This window comes from Lepisosteus oculatus, chromosome 23 (genome assembly GCF_040954835.1).
Source record: "Lepisosteus oculatus isolate fLepOcu1 chromosome 23, fLepOcu1.hap2, whole genome shotgun sequence".
Lineage (NCBI taxonomy): Eukaryota > Metazoa > Chordata > Actinopteri > Semionotiformes > Lepisosteidae > Lepisosteus > Lepisosteus oculatus.
Window position 1 is genome coordinate 10,078,739 of NC_090718.1, and position 17,960 is coordinate 10,096,698.

The following is a 17,960-nucleotide window of genomic DNA, read 5'->3' on the forward strand; positions in this document are numbered from 1 at the left end:
ATTACTAATTAAGATAATCTCTGTCGCTCTATGAATTAATACATTTAAATGAGCATTTGAAACATGGAAAGGGATTACTGCTCCCCACCTCTTTCACAGACCAAAGTGTTAAGTGTGGCTGAGGTCAGATGCTCATTTTTTGGCCTGTAGCATTAGATTCAACAGGCACATTGTATAGGATCACTCTCAAGAATGCTTTAAAACAAAACTGGATTTCAATGCCCGGTGAAATGTAAAAATATCAAAGTCTGCACATGATATTTGCTTAGTGATATTTTCTGTTCACTAGGTATAACAGCACCCAAGAATTAAGTGTAATGAAAAGATGGAGGGTTTAATTAACATTTGTCTTAACCCGCTCGGCTGAGGGCTGACCTCCTGGCCAGAGGACGAGGAGCTTGGGACCCCCTGCAGAGTGAGGAGTGACCCGGGGCACCTGCAGAGGTGGAGATGGGATACAGAAAGATGTGTGCGAGGGAAAGGAGGGAATTGGTTCAGTATATATAATGTTTTAGGAGTGGAAGTGACGTCAGGAGTGATTGCTAATTACTGACAACTGTGTCTGATTGAATTTGGTTGTTGTCATCCCTCCCGAACTTTCATTATAAACTCCATTTAACTGAAGACTTAACTTAAAGGCATCACTACAGTTGTCCAAAAACAACAGCCTAGCCACTTTAGGTTAGTGATCTTTGATGTCTCGTTCCTTTAACTTCTGTCAGCTTCCTGTTTTTCCAGTTTATTTCAATGTTTCTTGTAGTTAGTTTTTTTATATGTGTATAATATATAGTTTTATCAGTGCAGCAGAGCTTTGGAAAATATTTAAAAATGTATTGCCCGCTTTTCTAAATATACTGTGGCAGCATTTAAAGTGTTAGTTTACTCTTTCAAGTATTTTGAGCAAAATACAGTTGTTTATTTATTGTATTCAAATAAAAACATAATCTCCTACTGACACATATTTACTTGATTTTGATCATGCTTTTCTTTGGTTGTCTAATTTGAGGGGAAAATAGATACAGCACATTGCAAAGCAATCCAGAAAAAACTTTTTTAAGTAAATTTTACAAGCTTGTCTATGGCCGCTTTAAGGAAATCAACGTACATGTATGCAAAAGTAGTATACACAGTTGATTTCACTGAACAATCTATACAGCTAATAGGTGAAACTTCAAAGTGTGATACTGGTACATTCAGTTAGCGGTTGCATACTGTACATTAAAATTACCTGGTAAATTTCAGCACCTGCAGCTCTGTTGACGGTGTTGGTTGTTATTATTCTTTTAACTGTATTGTGAAGAACACTTCATATTTATCAAAGAGGGACTAAGTCATATTCTTAGATCAATTAATATAGTCTAGTTTGGGAGTTACTTGAAATGACAAGAAATGGGCGTTTTCAGGTCTTTCCAGCTTTTGGAAAGGATCTGAGTGTGAAGTTGCATTGATTGAACTGGAATCAATGGTCCCATTTACTGTCTTACCGATTTTTTTTTAATTATGCACATTGTCAATAGCATTTATTTAATCATTGCATGCCCACTGAGTGCATTTTCAGCAAGCTAAAATCATTACAAGTAGTACATTAGTGTCAATCATGAAACAAGAACAATCAAAGCAGTGATAAATACCTTGCTGGTGTTTGCACGTTCTGCAGAGTGTAGTATATTAGGCTGAATTTGCCAGGTGCGTGGTTCGTTGTGCTGAACAATTAACTCCTTTTCTCTCTCGTAAACATGATAAATCCTACCTCATTCACTTTGTTCATTTTGTAAGGGGAAAACAGTTCTTCAAAAGTATGTGTTTTAATCTGTCCATCATTCCTTAATTTACTTGACACAGTTTCAAAGTGTTTAAAAGCTATTTTGAACAAGAGCCAGACAGTAATCCAGATCCTTAAATGATATTCTTTATTTTAAAAAGTTTTCTATTAAATAACAAAGAGCTGTTCTGTCAGTAGGTTAGCGTTAAATTGATATACTGTATGAAGTTGGTCTATGTGCAACTGATTTTTTTTAGTTTAATTGAGTCTTGTGTAGTTTAATTGAGTTCAGTCATGTTTACAAAGCAGTTCATTTTTTTGTGTAAAAACAGTGTGTACAGTATCGGTTTCCTGTATTCTGTAGCAGAACAATCTAATGTGCTGCTGAAGGTAGCATTAACCTTTTTGTTAAAAAAAGGTGTGTATTATGCTTTTTTGGTCCACATGGACAGGAATAATGAGGATGTTCACAAATGTTTCTATTGCTGAAACTGAAGAATAAAAACAACACAACTGAAGGCTTAGAGTAAAATGAAATTTTATTTCCATATACTAAGAAACAGTGTTATATGACATATACAATGGTCCTAAAAATAAAACTGTCATAATTTAACTCAGATTATTTCAGGTCAGAGGCCATTAATTGCTTCAATTTTTCCATTGTATCTGTGGCAGTGTTAGTAATGCAGCACAGATGTGTAATGCAAAGCTAACTGGTTCAGAAGAATACAGATTATCAAGTCTGGAGTACATTGCCTGAAGTTACAACTGTATATACAAGCTGAATGTAAAAGCTATAAATTCAATACACTTCCTAATAACATTTGCCTGTAGAAGGCATTTTCAAGAATAAAAAGACTTTTTGCATGGTGAATACATTAATACCCTGCATATACATGGGAGATTCCACAGGAGAAAACAATACAATATTTTTAAAGTCCACTGTGTGGACATCCACCAGTAAAATTAATTCCACACACAGCCATTAAATTATATATTGACATCTTGTCAACACATGTTGACACACCTGCACTTTTATTTTCAGCTGGCTTTTATAACATTCCAAAAGTGTGTTTTTCTTTTCTCTTGTGATTGCTCAGATGCTTTACAGGGTTTGCAAATGATAAATAATTGACTTCCATAAAGTACATTCTCCCTTTCCTTATTAAAACAGTAAATGAGATGCACTATTGTATGAAATGATTTAATGATTTTGTCCAATTAACTAAAATAGCCGTTCAGGACAACTTTATATTCTTACTTAGGTTGTGTCTAAATTTCTAAAGCCATGGAAGTGTTTGGAATCAATTTTTTGTTATTGTAGAAAATCACAACTACAGTCTAACATAACACAGAGAAAAGGCAGAAGACAAAGATTGTCCCACATACAGTACATTCACATGTTTTCCAAATGTCACAAACCAGAATATGAATATGACTAGAAGCTTTTGTTGTAGAGATGGGCCATTCTCACTACACAGCTACTGAGGTTTATTTTATAAAGGCTTTCCCGTGAAAATCTACACCAAAGCACACTACCATTGTCTATACAAAAGCACAAGCCACCTCTCTTTTTTTGCATGTACAAGTATTCGTTTTATTGTTTTAATCCGATTTGATTCTCGTTGTGTTCTTTCACAAGAAATGTCTAAATGAAGAGCAGGCTAACCCCGTGGAGAGCAGCTGTTGCGCGGCGCAAAGGAAAATCTAATGTCGGCTCCTCGACAGTCTTGTCCGGTTTTTAGCAGTAAAGCCCTTCTCTAAAACAGTCACAGTTTGTTTTTTTGTTGACCTTGTGGGTTTATTAGCCAACGTTGTGGAGTGAAAAATTAAACGCTTGTTTTCCCCTCCTTACAGTGCGTTGTGTGAGACCTCTATCAGTGGTAGACGAAAGACGGAGGAATTTTTTTCACTTCCTGTGAAGAGGGAGTGGGGGGGGGGGCGGCCCTTATTAAGGTAAGCATGGAGGTTTTCAAGGCCACCCTCAGCAAAATCAGATTGGTTATCTTTACGTGAGGCCCACACGCTGGTTTTTCCAAAGCTCTCAAGCTCAGGCATATTGCCACACTGACCAGAGAGTCCCGAGTGTGATGCTGTATGCCAGCACAGCCACTAAATAAACGCGGAACAGCAGCACATCCAGAACATACCCCACCTGCAGCCACTCCTTGGCAATTTCTCTGTACTGCTCTCGCCTCTCCAGGAAGTGGCGGATGGACGAAATCTCCTGGAGGATGTTGTCCACCACTGGGGCATTGTCTCTCAGAGGTGGGGCCATGCCTATGGACTTCTCACAGTCTCTGGTATTCTCACAAGTGCGGTGATTGAATTTGCCTGCAAGGTTTAACGGTGATAAAAGCCTTTGTCAACCTAACAAACGCAATGTCCAGCAAAAGCATGCTGTCTTTTATTAATATGTTACAACAACATTATCTAGCATGCATCCTACATATCTGGGATGCACCCTACATCCACAATTAATAAGAATGTCAGCAGGAAGTATTTCTCTGCTGCAATAGAGCTGGCACCGAAAAAAAGCTGAAGAGGTTTGGCACCTCTAAAAAAAAAAAAAAACGCGCCGCTCGAGAACCCACCTGTATTCATGTTGTTCTCCTTGAATCGGGACATGTCACATCCCCTTGAAGGAATGGGGCCAAATTTTTCCTTGTTGCGAATGCAGAGAAGCACAGTGGCTTTCTCTAACACAAGGTGCTTCACCCACTCTGGGACATGGGACTGGAGGTCCTGTTTGTGCACCAAGCGTACGATCAGGATGGTCTCTGTAAGACTAATCACCAGGAGGGCCATGCACACCACAAAGTAGACACCTGTAGTCCAAAAAACAAAAGTATTGGCCCAAAATTCACCTTTGTTAAGGCACAGATCCATTATTAGAACACTGACTTGCTGAACTAAAATATTCTCAGTACTTTAATTGCATCAGCTTTTTGCATACACAGAGTTTTCAAGAAAAAAGATGGATTATTTTACTTCAGCTACTTTTTTAGCTTCCAAAAACTTCATGGGGTGACTTTTTTGCTAAATAAATATTTGTGCACCAGAAGGTATCACCTTTACACAGTGCTGTGGATATGACAACAGGAACAAAATGATCTGCCCTTTCTTAAAGTCCCGGTATATACGCAGTGCATATTTCAAATACCTTTTAAATGCAGAAACAAAAAAGAGATTTCAAAATGTAAGTGATGGCACCTTAAAGCTGTTCGGAATGTACACAAATATTAGCCCTTTAGTAAATTCTTCCAGAGCTTTATATTTTAATTTGGTTTATTAAGTAAGCATGCGGAAAGGTAAAACTGAAATAAAATAAGCAGAGAAAGCTTTTTCAACGCCTGCCTTGGATTTCATTTGGAGCCGCCTGTTCCTCAGACGAAGGGCTAGAGAAGCTCAATAATAGAGCGCAGCACTGCGGCAGGAAACTTAATCTCATGATCTAAAGCTCCTAATCGTGTCCCAGATGACTCCCGCCCTTTCCCCCTACCTATCAGTGGCGTCCCGATGGCAGTAGCAGGCAAAGTGTCGGACACAATGATGAGAAAGACAGAATATCCCAGCAGCAGGGTGATCTTAAAGGACACCCGCTCTCCGCTATCAGGCGGCAGATAAAATCCCACAATGTCCATCAACATCAGGAACACGCTGGGCAGCAGGAGGCTGACAGTATAGAACAAGGGCCTTCGTCGGATCACAACCTGGAAGACATGGGGGTCGTTAGCCCTGGGTCTGGACCAGAATTATTCTGACCTGTGGGTGGAGTCCTGCCATGAGCATTCTCGCCGTTTTTCAGCACAGGTGCAGATTAAACGGGGAAGATTTGCTTCTTCTTGTGTGCACTGAATATTGGATGAGCGCTGTTGTGTTTTCAAAACTCCCAAAACACAGATCCAAAGATTATTCAGTTGTGATAATTTTAAATTTAGAATTGCCCATTTTTCTTCATCCTGTAAACACTTTACTTGGAATCACAAGCTGTGTCTGTACAGGCTGGCTCACAGAGATGCAGAAGCACTGACGTGACACTCAGGAGATGCAGTGCTGTTTGTTGGAGAGGTATTTCTCTCAAGAATGTTTAACTGTGAACTGAGACAGCCTTGGATTCTTAATCCCAGTCCTATCCCCAATGGCACTATTCTAAATGTGCCTCACTTTTTTTGAGAATTCCACTTTCTAAGAGACATTTTGATGTAATCATTTAAATTAGATATTTTTGCCTCCTCAGCAACTGAAATTCCTTTCTTTTGACTCATCAGTTCATAGTGACCTAAGATTTAAGTTGCAGTTACTGAAGGTTATTTAAAACTTAGTCTGTCACTTGATTCCTGCTCTACCTGGTGTATACAGTACAGTTCTTGGGCTTGGGTAACACAAATGTAAAGGAGTAGGGTTGCTTACAAAGAACTTCATTTCGGCATAGTGGTCGGTACCGTCAATGCTGAAGTCTATGTACTGAGACGGGACATTAAGCAGCTCCCATTCCCCCTGGTTCATGAAGACATTCTTGTCAGACATCACCTCTTCAGGGGTTCTCATCAAGGAGATGTTAATGTCAGCAGCTGCAGAGCATAAAAGTTAAGCTTTAGTCCTGCCTTTCTCATAATTAATCATAATCTTGCATTACTTCAGACTATGCAGCTAGAGTTGTTATCTCAGTTCAGCCTGTGTCACATCCTGGCAAAACAGTTAGGGAGGATCATATTATCGGTCTCGTTCTATCAAGCTAGCAGTAAGGCTTTCTGTCCAGGACAGCCAACAGTCAAATGACACGAAAATGCTTTTTCAGTGCTTTTCATTTTTTACCGCACATAAAAATCTAGACATTATGCACAAGAGTTTATCATGAACCAAAAATCTAACATTTGAAGAAGAACAGCTGACACCCAGAAATGAAGCAGCCATACCACCACCGAATAGCCTAATATCACGAGATCTCAGAAGCTTAACAAGGCTGAGCCTGGTCAGTCCTGGAATGGAAGACCACTGAGCAAAACCAAATTGTTGCTGCAAGTGGTTTTTGGTTGAGTAAGCTGTGCTCTTTCCTCTTGTCCCGAATTTCCGGTCGTTGCCCCAGTATGCTGCCAGAGAAGACTGTTGTTTAGGTGGTGCTGTTCTGCAGATGAGATGATAAGCCGAAGTTCTGATTTCCTGATTTTTCCAAATACTGTGACACTGTTTTTGAGGCTGGGTATGTGCTGGCTAAATTCTGCCCTGTGCGTTCATAATATGGTCTACCTAAAGCACCCCCCCCACCCCAAGTCAGTGTTTGAAGTGATTTCTTGCTTCTTCACCAGCTCCGCTGTGCAGAGGGGTTGCTAATCAGCAGTGTAAAGAGGGGGTCTCCTTCAACATTTGAAGCACTTTGGTGCTTTTCAGGATGAAAAGGACTATATAAATGTGAAGAACTATTGTAATAGTTCTTTTACTCTTGGTTTGGGGCGGTGCGGTGGCTCAGTGGATAAGGATCTGCGCCTGTAGCTGGAAGGTTGCCCGTTCGTATCCCTCAGCCGGCAGAGGAATCCTACTTCATTGGGCCCCTGAGCATGGCCCTTAACCCCAACTGCTCCAGGGGCGCCATATAAATGGCTGACCCTGGGCTGTGACCCCAAGCTTCTCTCCCTGTCTGTGTGTCTCATGGAGAGCAAGCTGGGGTGTGGGAAAAAGTCAAATATCCCTAATACATGAAATTTTACATGGCCAATAAATTGATCCTAATTCACAATCAGCAGCTCAGCATATTCCAGTAGTTGCACATTACAAATTAGAAATATGTTTATAAGATTTAAACTTGACGTAACAAAGGGAGTCTAACAAGACAGTTGCTTGACAGACGTATGAAACAACAATGGTTGCTTACTCGTGTGAAGCCAGCTGGTGAAGGTCAGGGTGCAATTCTGGATATCGAAGGGGAAGTTGTAGATATCCAGGCTGCATGCTGTCACCACCTGGATGGGTTTGTAGTTTTGCACTTTTCCGTCATAACCCACATACACATAAGGGATATCTGGGGATTTTCCCACATCCACGCTGCGGAAACAGGCATTGGGGTTAGAGATTCTCAATCCAGCTGCCAATTCCTGCTACCAGACTAGTCTCAGAGATAGGCAATCTTAAAAAAAAATAGCATTGGTACGTCTCTGATACTAATTGCTCCCCAATTAACCTGGTTTCATTTTTCCGTAACAATCTGCATATTTTGTTAGTTTAAGCCCCCTTAGTATTTTGAGCCAGTGCACTTACAACTCATTGATGAGAATGTCTGGCACCCAAATATTGCTTGTAGGGATGGAGACTTGCTTGATATCGTCAAAATCCTCGGGATTCCATACAAGGAATTCATCCACCCATTTCTTTGCAGTAAAGAGATACAAGACGTTTTTAAGGCAGGGTCAAATGAAAAGGCAAACATCTTTTGTTTTTAAATGAATAATAATCTTGCCTGATTACTTTTCCTTGTCAATGATTATTAAAAGGCGATAATAACACATGCAGAAATATGTACATATACAGTACATACACACATTGATTATACAAATATATATTACAAGCTACTGTACTTTCCCACTCTGCAAGGACTTTCACAGCAGCCGCAGTCTGTCTTTATTGCAGAAGCCAGTAAGGTATCTGCAAGTGCTGCAGAGAGGAAGCCTTTACCACAACTGCATAAAGCAATTATTTGTCAACCAAATCGGATCATGTGAAGAGGCAGAAATCCTATACAGTTCAAGTTCAAGTCTGAAACCCCCACTGATGTCTCCCTTACCTGTCTGTACCAGATGTACGTGGTTAAAACCTGGTTCTTCTCATCCTGTAAGGGAGGGTGGGAAGGGGTGAAGGTATATACTTGTGTTAGCAGATACAGTATGTGTGTATATACTTTTGTATTACAACAAAGTTGTCCACAACAAAGTAAGGTTCCTGGATTTTTTTGGCCAATTACATTCTCTCCGAACATATTAAACCACAGTCTGCAATTCAGATTTAAGACCTATAAATCATAACCTAAAAAATGAATGAATACTTGTATTTCCTAATTTAGTTTGTACAGTATGTGTACAGTGAATACTCATTTTATGTGACTATATACTATAGTTTCATGAATGCAACATGCTGTATTCTTAAAATCTACAGCTTTTGCTGCTTCTTACATTCATAAAAACTGTTTTCTTCATTCAATTCTTGTTTTCAAGTACGCTATATCCAACTAAGGCATTTTGTATAGCAAGTATGTTTGCAGGTTTGCATATTTTTTCTAGCATTATGATGAGTTAATCTTTTGATGCTAAAAATTATTGTGAAAAATAATCTCAGGAAACGATTATTATGATTATTCTTTATATAATCGTAAGGGTATACATAAGGGTATTTGTACAGGAATGTGCATTTTTGTGGAAGCTGGGCTTCCTTTGCTGTGATTTGAAAGCACATTTCAGAGACAAGAAAAATCTTTTCACCATCTCCTTCCTCTCCATGTCCATTCTGTCTTTAGGAATCAAGCAACGAAAAAAACAAAGTATTATTCCACCCACCACGCTCAGAATGGCGTACACCATGAAGTCAATGGCCACCATCGTGGAGTTGCGCCAGTCTCTCACAGGACGGACACCTTTCTTGTAGCCGGTCATCAGATAGTCAGAGAGTCGAACTAAGGTTGCGTTGGCAAATCGCCCCGGGTTGTTGCCTATTCGTCTCCCTAAGGTAAGGATGCACACAACAAACAACAGTTGTGCTACATGTAAAACAGTATTTGTTCCTGTAGTGTTTTGCTCAATTTGAGATGCATTAAATGACCCGCTTTTATGTCAATTAGCTACTCCTAGTAGTTACAATGGTAGTATTGCGGGTGGTATTGGCAGTAGTTGGCGATGAAAAGCAAATAATAAAAGTGTTTTAAGCCCATTGATGCACATGCTCACTATAGGTAACATTTTTTCCTGTCGTTATGGTAAGCTCACAAATACATTTCTCAAGCAGCAATAATACATTCTTTACTGACTTGACCACGTTTTTCACTGAAAAATTGCTATGATTACAAATGTGCTTTGATCTCGCACAGCTCAGTCTCCTCTGCTTTTTCCAGTTTAACAGTCCCTCCTGCTGAAGTTTTCGCCGTCTTTAGTAAAAGCCAAGTCCTTTAGATTAGTAACATAGTATTGATTTTATCCCTGCGCAAATGCAATTGCTCTCGGTTACTTCTTTCTGTTGCAAGATGAAAACATTTATTATAGTATCAACTTAAATCAGTTCTAGGAAATGTGTTTTGAGCTACAGTCCCATAATGGAATCCCACACTCACAGTTTTTATTCGCTGAAATAATAAAACAATCGTATTAGTGGTATATTAATATTACACAACCAAGTCGAATGCAATATTCTGTTCCATTTTTAGAAAACCGTAAAGAAAAGCTGCAGAAGTTTATCTTCTGCTTGTATTGAAGGGAAGGCACGTTGCTGCAGCAAATACTGTATTTCTTTAACATAAAATCAATCTTGCGTCCTTCTAACAAAAATCGACAAAAATGTTTCTTTTAATATATTAATCTAATGAAAAGAGATAATAGAAAACGTTGAATTTTCATTTACAATTCTTGCGCTCGACCAGATGTGATGCGGGAAAGTCTCAGCAGTTTATACTGTGTGACTACAATAACTGTAAAGTAACTTGCGCTTTTATTTTTGTTTTAACATTTTCTCTTAACATGCCTTGTCCTTGTAATGTAATGGTTATCACGACAACTGAAACAACGACGCTTACAAAATAGCAATGATTCTTTCAAATGGATATCAAAAAGTAAAAGGGAAACGCCCTGAAAGTAAAATAAAGACAATATATGATACCGTAATCTGATATCGTTCGGTCTATATTTACTGACCCAGCATTCATCTAAGTACTTTTGGTTTAATTGAATATATTTTGTGAACTATCGTCAAAATGATTTCAGATTTACGTTTTTTTTTATTTGATTTACTCGATTAAAATATTTTTTTTTCTTTAATTCCAAGTAGTGAACTTGCCATGAATTACCTGAGCGAGCTGACTGTGCGCAGAGCAGAAGCAGAGCAAGTGTTGTCCATAATGCAGGATATCTCATTTTGCATTGGAGGATTTTTGCGAGCAGGATACGTCCAAAGTCCTGGCTCATGTTAACGCATTCTGTTGTGCAGTAAGCTCAACAGCCTGTCTCCGCCCGACTGTCTTCATTAAAGTGCCCCAAAACAACACTACTCTTTAGGCTCCGCTCGTCTCGCAGTTTACAGTTTTAAAACAATTAATCAATCTCGTAATCAGGCCTTGTTAGTCTCATGTTTCAAGCCAGGAGGCTGATGTCACGTTGAACACTGTAGGTGTATGGTTTGCTCAGGCCAGTGTCCTGTCATCTATTGATCTAGTGTGCACTTTGCTTATGGGAAAAATCCGATGCTTGTTTGCTTGAATGATAGCTGTAAAGTAGTGAAGATGTCAACAGGAAGAACGTTAGCGGTCACTTGGGCAGTAATGTAATTTATAGATGTGACTGCAGATAACACTGCTTCTTCATAGCTAAATTGTCTGGGTTTCCTCATTTTGTTTATCTTCTATCGGTGCTGGAGAGACTAAGTGAGGGTATGGCTTGTTTAACCAAGTGCAACATTCACAGTCTGCAACCAAAAGGCAATAAATTGCTAAAACCTACAAACGTTTTAGGATTAATTTATGTTAAATCAGTGCAAATATATATATTTTTTATGCCACCCCCCAGAAAAGGCAGACAGAATGCATACGTTATTGGATTTTCAATTTTATTCATGAATTTCCCATCTGAACAAAATTTTGTTTGGATTTATTATGTAAACTGGCAGAGAGTGCATGCCTTTGGAGTGAGTCTGAATTCTATGATTGTGCCTATGTAGGCAGAATGTTTAGATGACTGCAATTATGAGCAATAGAAAAACCTTTTTAGTATAAAATGCCTTTGATTCAGAAATGGCTCAAGTACTGAAATTCCCTCTTTGTTTGTTGCATCCTATATAATTTTTGTTGTTGTTTTTCCTCGAGTGGTAGTATTATCTGGAACACAGGGACATTTATACAGATGTATAAAGCATACATCCATTATATACTTAAACACATTTTAAAAGAAAAAATAATCTGATTTTTACGGGCAAAGTTACATGTCTGGTACTGGTACCATCTCTTGTCTGTTGAGAATGGGTCATTCAACATAAATATTTTCCCTTCTAGTCACAATAGAGACCAATGATGAGATTTAAAGAGCCTGTTTGTACATGGGAAATATTAATCACATAGTTTTCCCTTCGTCTATGGAGCTTTAGGACCATTCTTACAAATGTTGACGCAATTGAAAACCCCAATAACTGAAGCCCGGTTTATTTCCTATGATCTCTAATAAAATTAACTGGCAGAACATCCGGTGTGCGCCAGTGGAGTTCTGTGGGAGTTAGCCTGTCTCTTGATTAAGTTGATCGAGGACTGCAAATTATTAACCAGTTTTTGGAGTTTACTGGTCGACTGGAAGTCTCCTTGGCTATAAGGGAGAAGCAAAGAAAAATATTGTTTATATGACTTGCAATAGCAAAAGCGTTTCTGTAGTGAGAGGTGATTAGCTCTTGTACAGTATGTCTGCAATTTTTATTGTTTTTTGTAATATGTCTTGAAAAGATGCTTTAATAATAGTAATAGCTAGATAAAAAAAAGTAACTCAACATGCATAGTTGCAGTTTTCTGCTTTTATTTTATGATAATAAGTATTTAATATAAGTAATAATACCCTACAGTAGATAATGACACAGTATGGTAGACCTAATTGCCTAAGATTAAATTATACAATACCACATTGTTCGTGTTCTAAAGTTTTCTGGATACAGTTGAAATGTGTATGTGCTCAGTATTTATATTGTATATTGATCTGTGGAACCTTCTTCAGGTATGGGGAATGGGGAAAAAAACAGGAATTTGTGGATCAAAGACAAAAAAAGAAAGTTTGAGAACGGATGGGGAAAATGAGAAAGGAGTTCTAAGCATACAGTATAGAAATCAGGGAGACGAATTCCCAGGGAAGTATGTCTTTCACCTGAAGAAGACTCCACAGCCAAACTTTGAGTTCTTCTGTTTGTTTTACGTTTCAGTGTGGAAAAAAAATGGAAACATTCAGCTGTTTCCTTGTAAAGAATATCTAACCCACTGATAAACAGTAATATGGTGTAACGTTGTCAGACAGCTGTATCAATCAATCATACCTTTGCTGTTCCCCTAATGGTTAAGACAAGTGAATTTGATTTCAATGACAAGAAAGTTTCCTCCAGGGAACCCAATCCCATCTCTGGGTTACTGTAAGTACAAGTCAGTACCCAGTTGACTTGCCTGGTAAAAACAAAATAGAGGAATTTTTAGAAGGTGATGGTTTGTTGAACCCGCTGCCACATATTTTTGTTTTCATTGGTGGTATTTTGAAAGACTTTTATGCACGTACGTTTGATATGTAAAATCATCTGAATGGGTGACCTAGCGGGAAAATGAGGATCTGGGAATGTTCAGCTTAAATGTTAGATGCGCAGCCTCTGCCAAGCTCTTTTTAATTTTCAAACTTTTTAAAGTCCTAAGCAGGGGCTGCTAAATGAAGCAGCATGCTGGTGCAGTGGTTAGTATTGTTACCTCGCAGGTGCTATCTGTGTGGAGTTTGTATGTTGTCTCTGTGTTCACATGATTTCCTCCAGGTGCTCTGGTTTCCTCTCACAGTCCAAAGACTGTGAGCATGTGTGTCTGTGTCTGTGTGTGCCAGGCAGTGGACTGGCATACTGCCCATGGTGTCTCCTAACCTATGCCCATTTTTGCCGGGCATAAGGAAGGAGACAGGATAAACTCCTTTGGATAGCGTAGATGGCATAGACTTTATACTTCTTCAATAAAGCAGTTAGAAAGTGGATAGAGTGCTCTGTGGTAAACCTTAGTGAGTGCTATACGCTGTTGATAGTTTACAGTATATGGGATTGTTTTTCACTTCAGTTGTTAGAGAGAAATATAAAAACACAATACACATTTAAGGATGTCAAATGGTTTGTAGTAACTTATAGATTCAAGGACCTCATCCAGTCATCAGTTGAAGGATCCTGAGGAATCTGATTCAGCAGTAAGACTGGAGAGTTTGTTTCAAAACCCCTCAAACCTTAAATAGATAAAAGAAATTCATTTTATTGTTCACAGATTACATATTCTGCAGTTGAGGTTGGGTGAAAGTAAGTTGAATGAGTTTTAATAAGATCTTAATTAAGGAGAAATCTAAACATATTTTTATTAACAAAATCAGCTCAGGTGATTTCTTAAAATATTTAGCACAACCCTCCAGGGTATTGATTAGCAAAGTCGTTTACAGAAATTGTGCTTGTGGTGATCACACAACAGCACAACAGGCAGGTGGGTTAAGAAACAACATCCTAACTTCCTTGACAAAACTCACAGTTCAATTTAAATGATAATTAGTGGTTACAAGATCTAGTATTCTAATTATGAGGATTTGAATATCTGAAAAAATGGGGTGTTATTAAAAAAATAGAAAAAAAGATGGTTTAAAATTGAGGTATTTGTCAGGACTTCAAGGCTTTGAATGTGAAACTTTCAATGAAAATTAAGCCTGCTTAATTCTGATAGCAAAACTTTTAATTAGTTTATTATATCTCAAAGATAAAACATGGACTAAATTGTATAATCCTTCGGATGTAACTCTCATAAGTACAAGATAAGATTCATGAGCCTGTGTATGTCTGGTGTCGCTTTTAGGGTTGTTAGGGTATATTTGTGATTACAGGAGAAAAACAAAGCACAGAGAAAAAGCAATCCATTTCGATAAGCTCCTGAACAATGGTACTTCAAAGCAAAATGCAAAGCTGATAAAGTATAATAATTATTGAGCGATAAGGTATAATAAATCGTAGTTGAACAATTAAATGGCCCAAGACATTCTGTGACTTCTTGAACTCAAATCAACTTTCCACATAATGAGACAAAGTGACTCTGGACTATATCTTCCTTTATAGTTAAATTTACAATGATGTGATGACTTCTCAGAGCTGCTATAAATTTTCATAAGGTTCCTTGCCATGGTGGACAACTTACCAGAAGTGATTTGTCCCTTGGCCACAATGGGCACTGTTAAAAACAAATGAATAAATGTTCTGAATCTCGCTCCAGATCTGAAACACAACAAACCACCTCCATATCACACACACGACTTCTTTTTATTCAGTTATGTCACTCCCAATGTGAGGAAGAACATTCACTATGAATTATGGCACTGGGATTGACAGACCAATTAACGGTTGTCTTTTAAAACACTTATCGTTGAGAATGCCAAGGCGATAATGACAAATACAGTTTTCACATTCAGTTTGAAATGTGGATCAGTGATACAGGATCATTAGGTGTCAACAATGCTTATAAGTCTGCCTTTGAAGTTGTTATGCAATTAATTTGCTCCTCTTGTCTTTGGAAAGTATTGTTTTTTGACACTTTAAAAAGCGTCGTTTGCACTGTCATGTGTTTAATGCTTTTTTTTTGGAGACTTGTAGTCGCTTTGCACAGAATCTGAAAAATGGTGGATAAAAATAAAACTCCCAGTGGTAATTGCTAAGTGGAAATTGTTATATTGTGGTTTGCAAATGGATATACTACAGTTTACTTTCTGTAGCTTTTATGAGTGATTGTGTACTTGGTATTACTATGGGCTTGTGGCACGAGAGGACATATACTGTATGTCTGGAACAACATACAGGGAATATAATTGGTTTATGCTTCTTTCCATAAGAACAAAGTTAAAAAAAGAGTATACAGCCTCATAGTATAGAGTATAGTATAGATTTTCTAGTAGAAGTCAGAGCTTTGAGAAAAAGCACACATGACTAAAAGTACACAATAAATGGGGAATGCTTGTTCAGAAACAACAGTTTGGGACCCACTGACAAAAAAATGCCAGTTATATTTGAAAGCACGGTCTTAATTTGTATTTCAGAAAAGTGCTGGTATGTACCTGTTACTTCTTTAATCTGTGATAGAACCAGGAAGAATTCTCATTTTAACCTGTAGGCATGGTGTTGACACCATTTAACTAATTATTGTTACTATCTAGTTTATCCACGCCAAATCCAAAACAAAAATACAAATAAAAATACACATACTGTATGTAACTCCTTCATTTACCTTTTAACTTATTATTTTGAACTCCTGTTGAAGATATTTTTTCACTGAGTTATTATTTCTTATAATTTAAGGAATATATTAATGTAAAATGAAGTACATTTTCTTGGATTTCATTTTACAGACAGTCAGCAAGCCCGTGACTCACTGGTAGATGTATCTGTTGTAAATATTATGAGGAACACAATCTGTTGTGAACACAGTCTTGTATGCATCACTAACTCATGATGACTAGTTACTGAGGATATATCTTCACAAATTCTGTAAAAAACTTGAGGGGATTGTTTGACTTTAAGAGTATTTTTTCTTCTGCTGAGGAAATTATTAATTTCTACTTTTAGCTTAGTTTTTTTTTTACTTGTATGCATTTTTAAATATGTCACATCTTTAACAGAAAACAAGTCTCTCTTGTAGGTGAATGCAAGGAATCAGGAATGTATTTTTGCATAATTAGGGTTGATAGGTGAAAAATGGCATAATAGTGTAATTCTCTCATTCCAGTGAAACATTACACTATGAAAAGTAATGGGAATGGAACTGACTGGATAAAGTGAATTGTTTTTGTCTTCCTTTGCAAAGTATGAATGGCATCCTGACATTGATCTTGAAAATAAAAGATAATGTTTTTTAGTAGGGATTTGACAGATGGTATCAACAGATATACCTAATCTTTTTTGTTTTAAAAAAAAAATCAAAAGCAGTGTTTTGTTTTCAATCAAATGATGGAACAGCTGCCTTTTCTGAAGAGATAGTGTTACTAAAAGCTCTCTGAAACCAACACTGGTATTGTGAACCCTCTGACTTGCTGCTTATTGTCCCATTAGCCTCAATTCCTGACAGATTCATTTAAACTTATGTCAAACCAACAGAAAGATAAACAGACCATCCGAGCTGTCGTAATTAGATTACTTGATATGATTTGCATTCAGGAAAAAATAAGTTTCTATTGATCGTTTGCAATTTGATGCATCATTGACTTGCCGTAATAACTTTTTTATTAAATTAATAGAAGTGATTCGCCCAGGTGCCCCTTCAGTGAAGCGCGTGGCTAGTTTATGAAGTCAACTAATTACATTTTAAAAAATGGCTCCAATGCAAAAACGAGGACTGAAATGAAATAGCTTTGTTTGTTGTTTTCAGAGTAAAAACAATCAGGTGGTGTGAAAAGTGTCAGAAGTATAGCAAAATTGCAGTTTAATTGTAATTGTAGGTGTGAAAGAAACAATGGAACATACGGTGACAGAAGAGAGAAGGCCATTCAACCCATCTAGCCTAGTTGGTAGTGAACTGGGTGAGATCTCTGGATCAGCAACATGACTGGGTAACTTGTTCCAGCCTCCCAAAGCCATTTGTGTAATGCATGGCTTTCTGTTCTCAGTTTTAAATGCACTTCCACGTAGTTAGTGTCATTCATGTCCTCTGGTTCATGTTTCCCTGTTAGTTCTAAAGACATCCACTGTCTGTGAACAGTCACACCTAGGATTCTACCTCCCGTAGAATTTTCACTGAAGTTCAAATACTGTATAAACCTTCCCTTTTAATTGATGCTGAATTGGAGCTTACAGCTTACAACATGTGATAACTCCTCAAAATGCTCAAAGAAAACATATAAACAGAAGCTTGATGTGGAGTATTTATTTATTCATTAGTGAAATCCAACTGCAATTCTAATCCAAATGTAAACAGTCCACTAGTGGTTAATACTATTCGTACAAAAATATTTACTAGAGAGGATATTTTTACAAATTAAATGAAGATAGAACTTAATTTATTAAATAAGTTTTATTTATAGGGAAACAAGGCTGAACAGAAAACAATACAGTATGTCTTATTTTTTTTTGTGAGAAGCTGGATTTTATTTGAAGATATTAACAATTGTACAGGTTTCACATACTGAAGAAATTATCCCTTGCCAGTCTGATTCATCTCTAATGAGTAAAGTCTGTGATTAGCTAATGAATATTGCATTCAATGAGCCTACATAACAAAGCATTT

The 17,960-nt window shown here is 37.6% G+C and overlaps 1 protein-coding gene across 1 annotated transcript; it reads right to left on the reverse strand.

The window, feature by feature from the left end:
- Nucleotides 1–2,283: 2,283 nt before the first annotated feature.
- Nucleotides 2,284–11,204, reverse strand: LOC102684098 (5-hydroxytryptamine receptor 3A-like). The gene is made up of 9 exons (XM_006642288.3): nt 10,803–11,204; nt 9,307–9,470; nt 8,541–8,585; nt 8,018–8,127; nt 7,635–7,804; nt 6,176–6,336; nt 5,265–5,475; nt 4,357–4,590; nt 2,284–4,096 (listed from the first exon to the last, which is right to left on the reverse strand). Exons 1-9 carry the CDS (start codon nt 10,918–10,920, stop codon nt 3,813–3,815), a joined length of 1,497 nt encoding a protein of 498 aa, XP_006642351.1. The 5' UTR covers nt 10,921–11,204; the 3' UTR covers nt 2,284–3,812.
- Nucleotides 11,205–17,960: the final 6,756 nt, after the last annotated feature.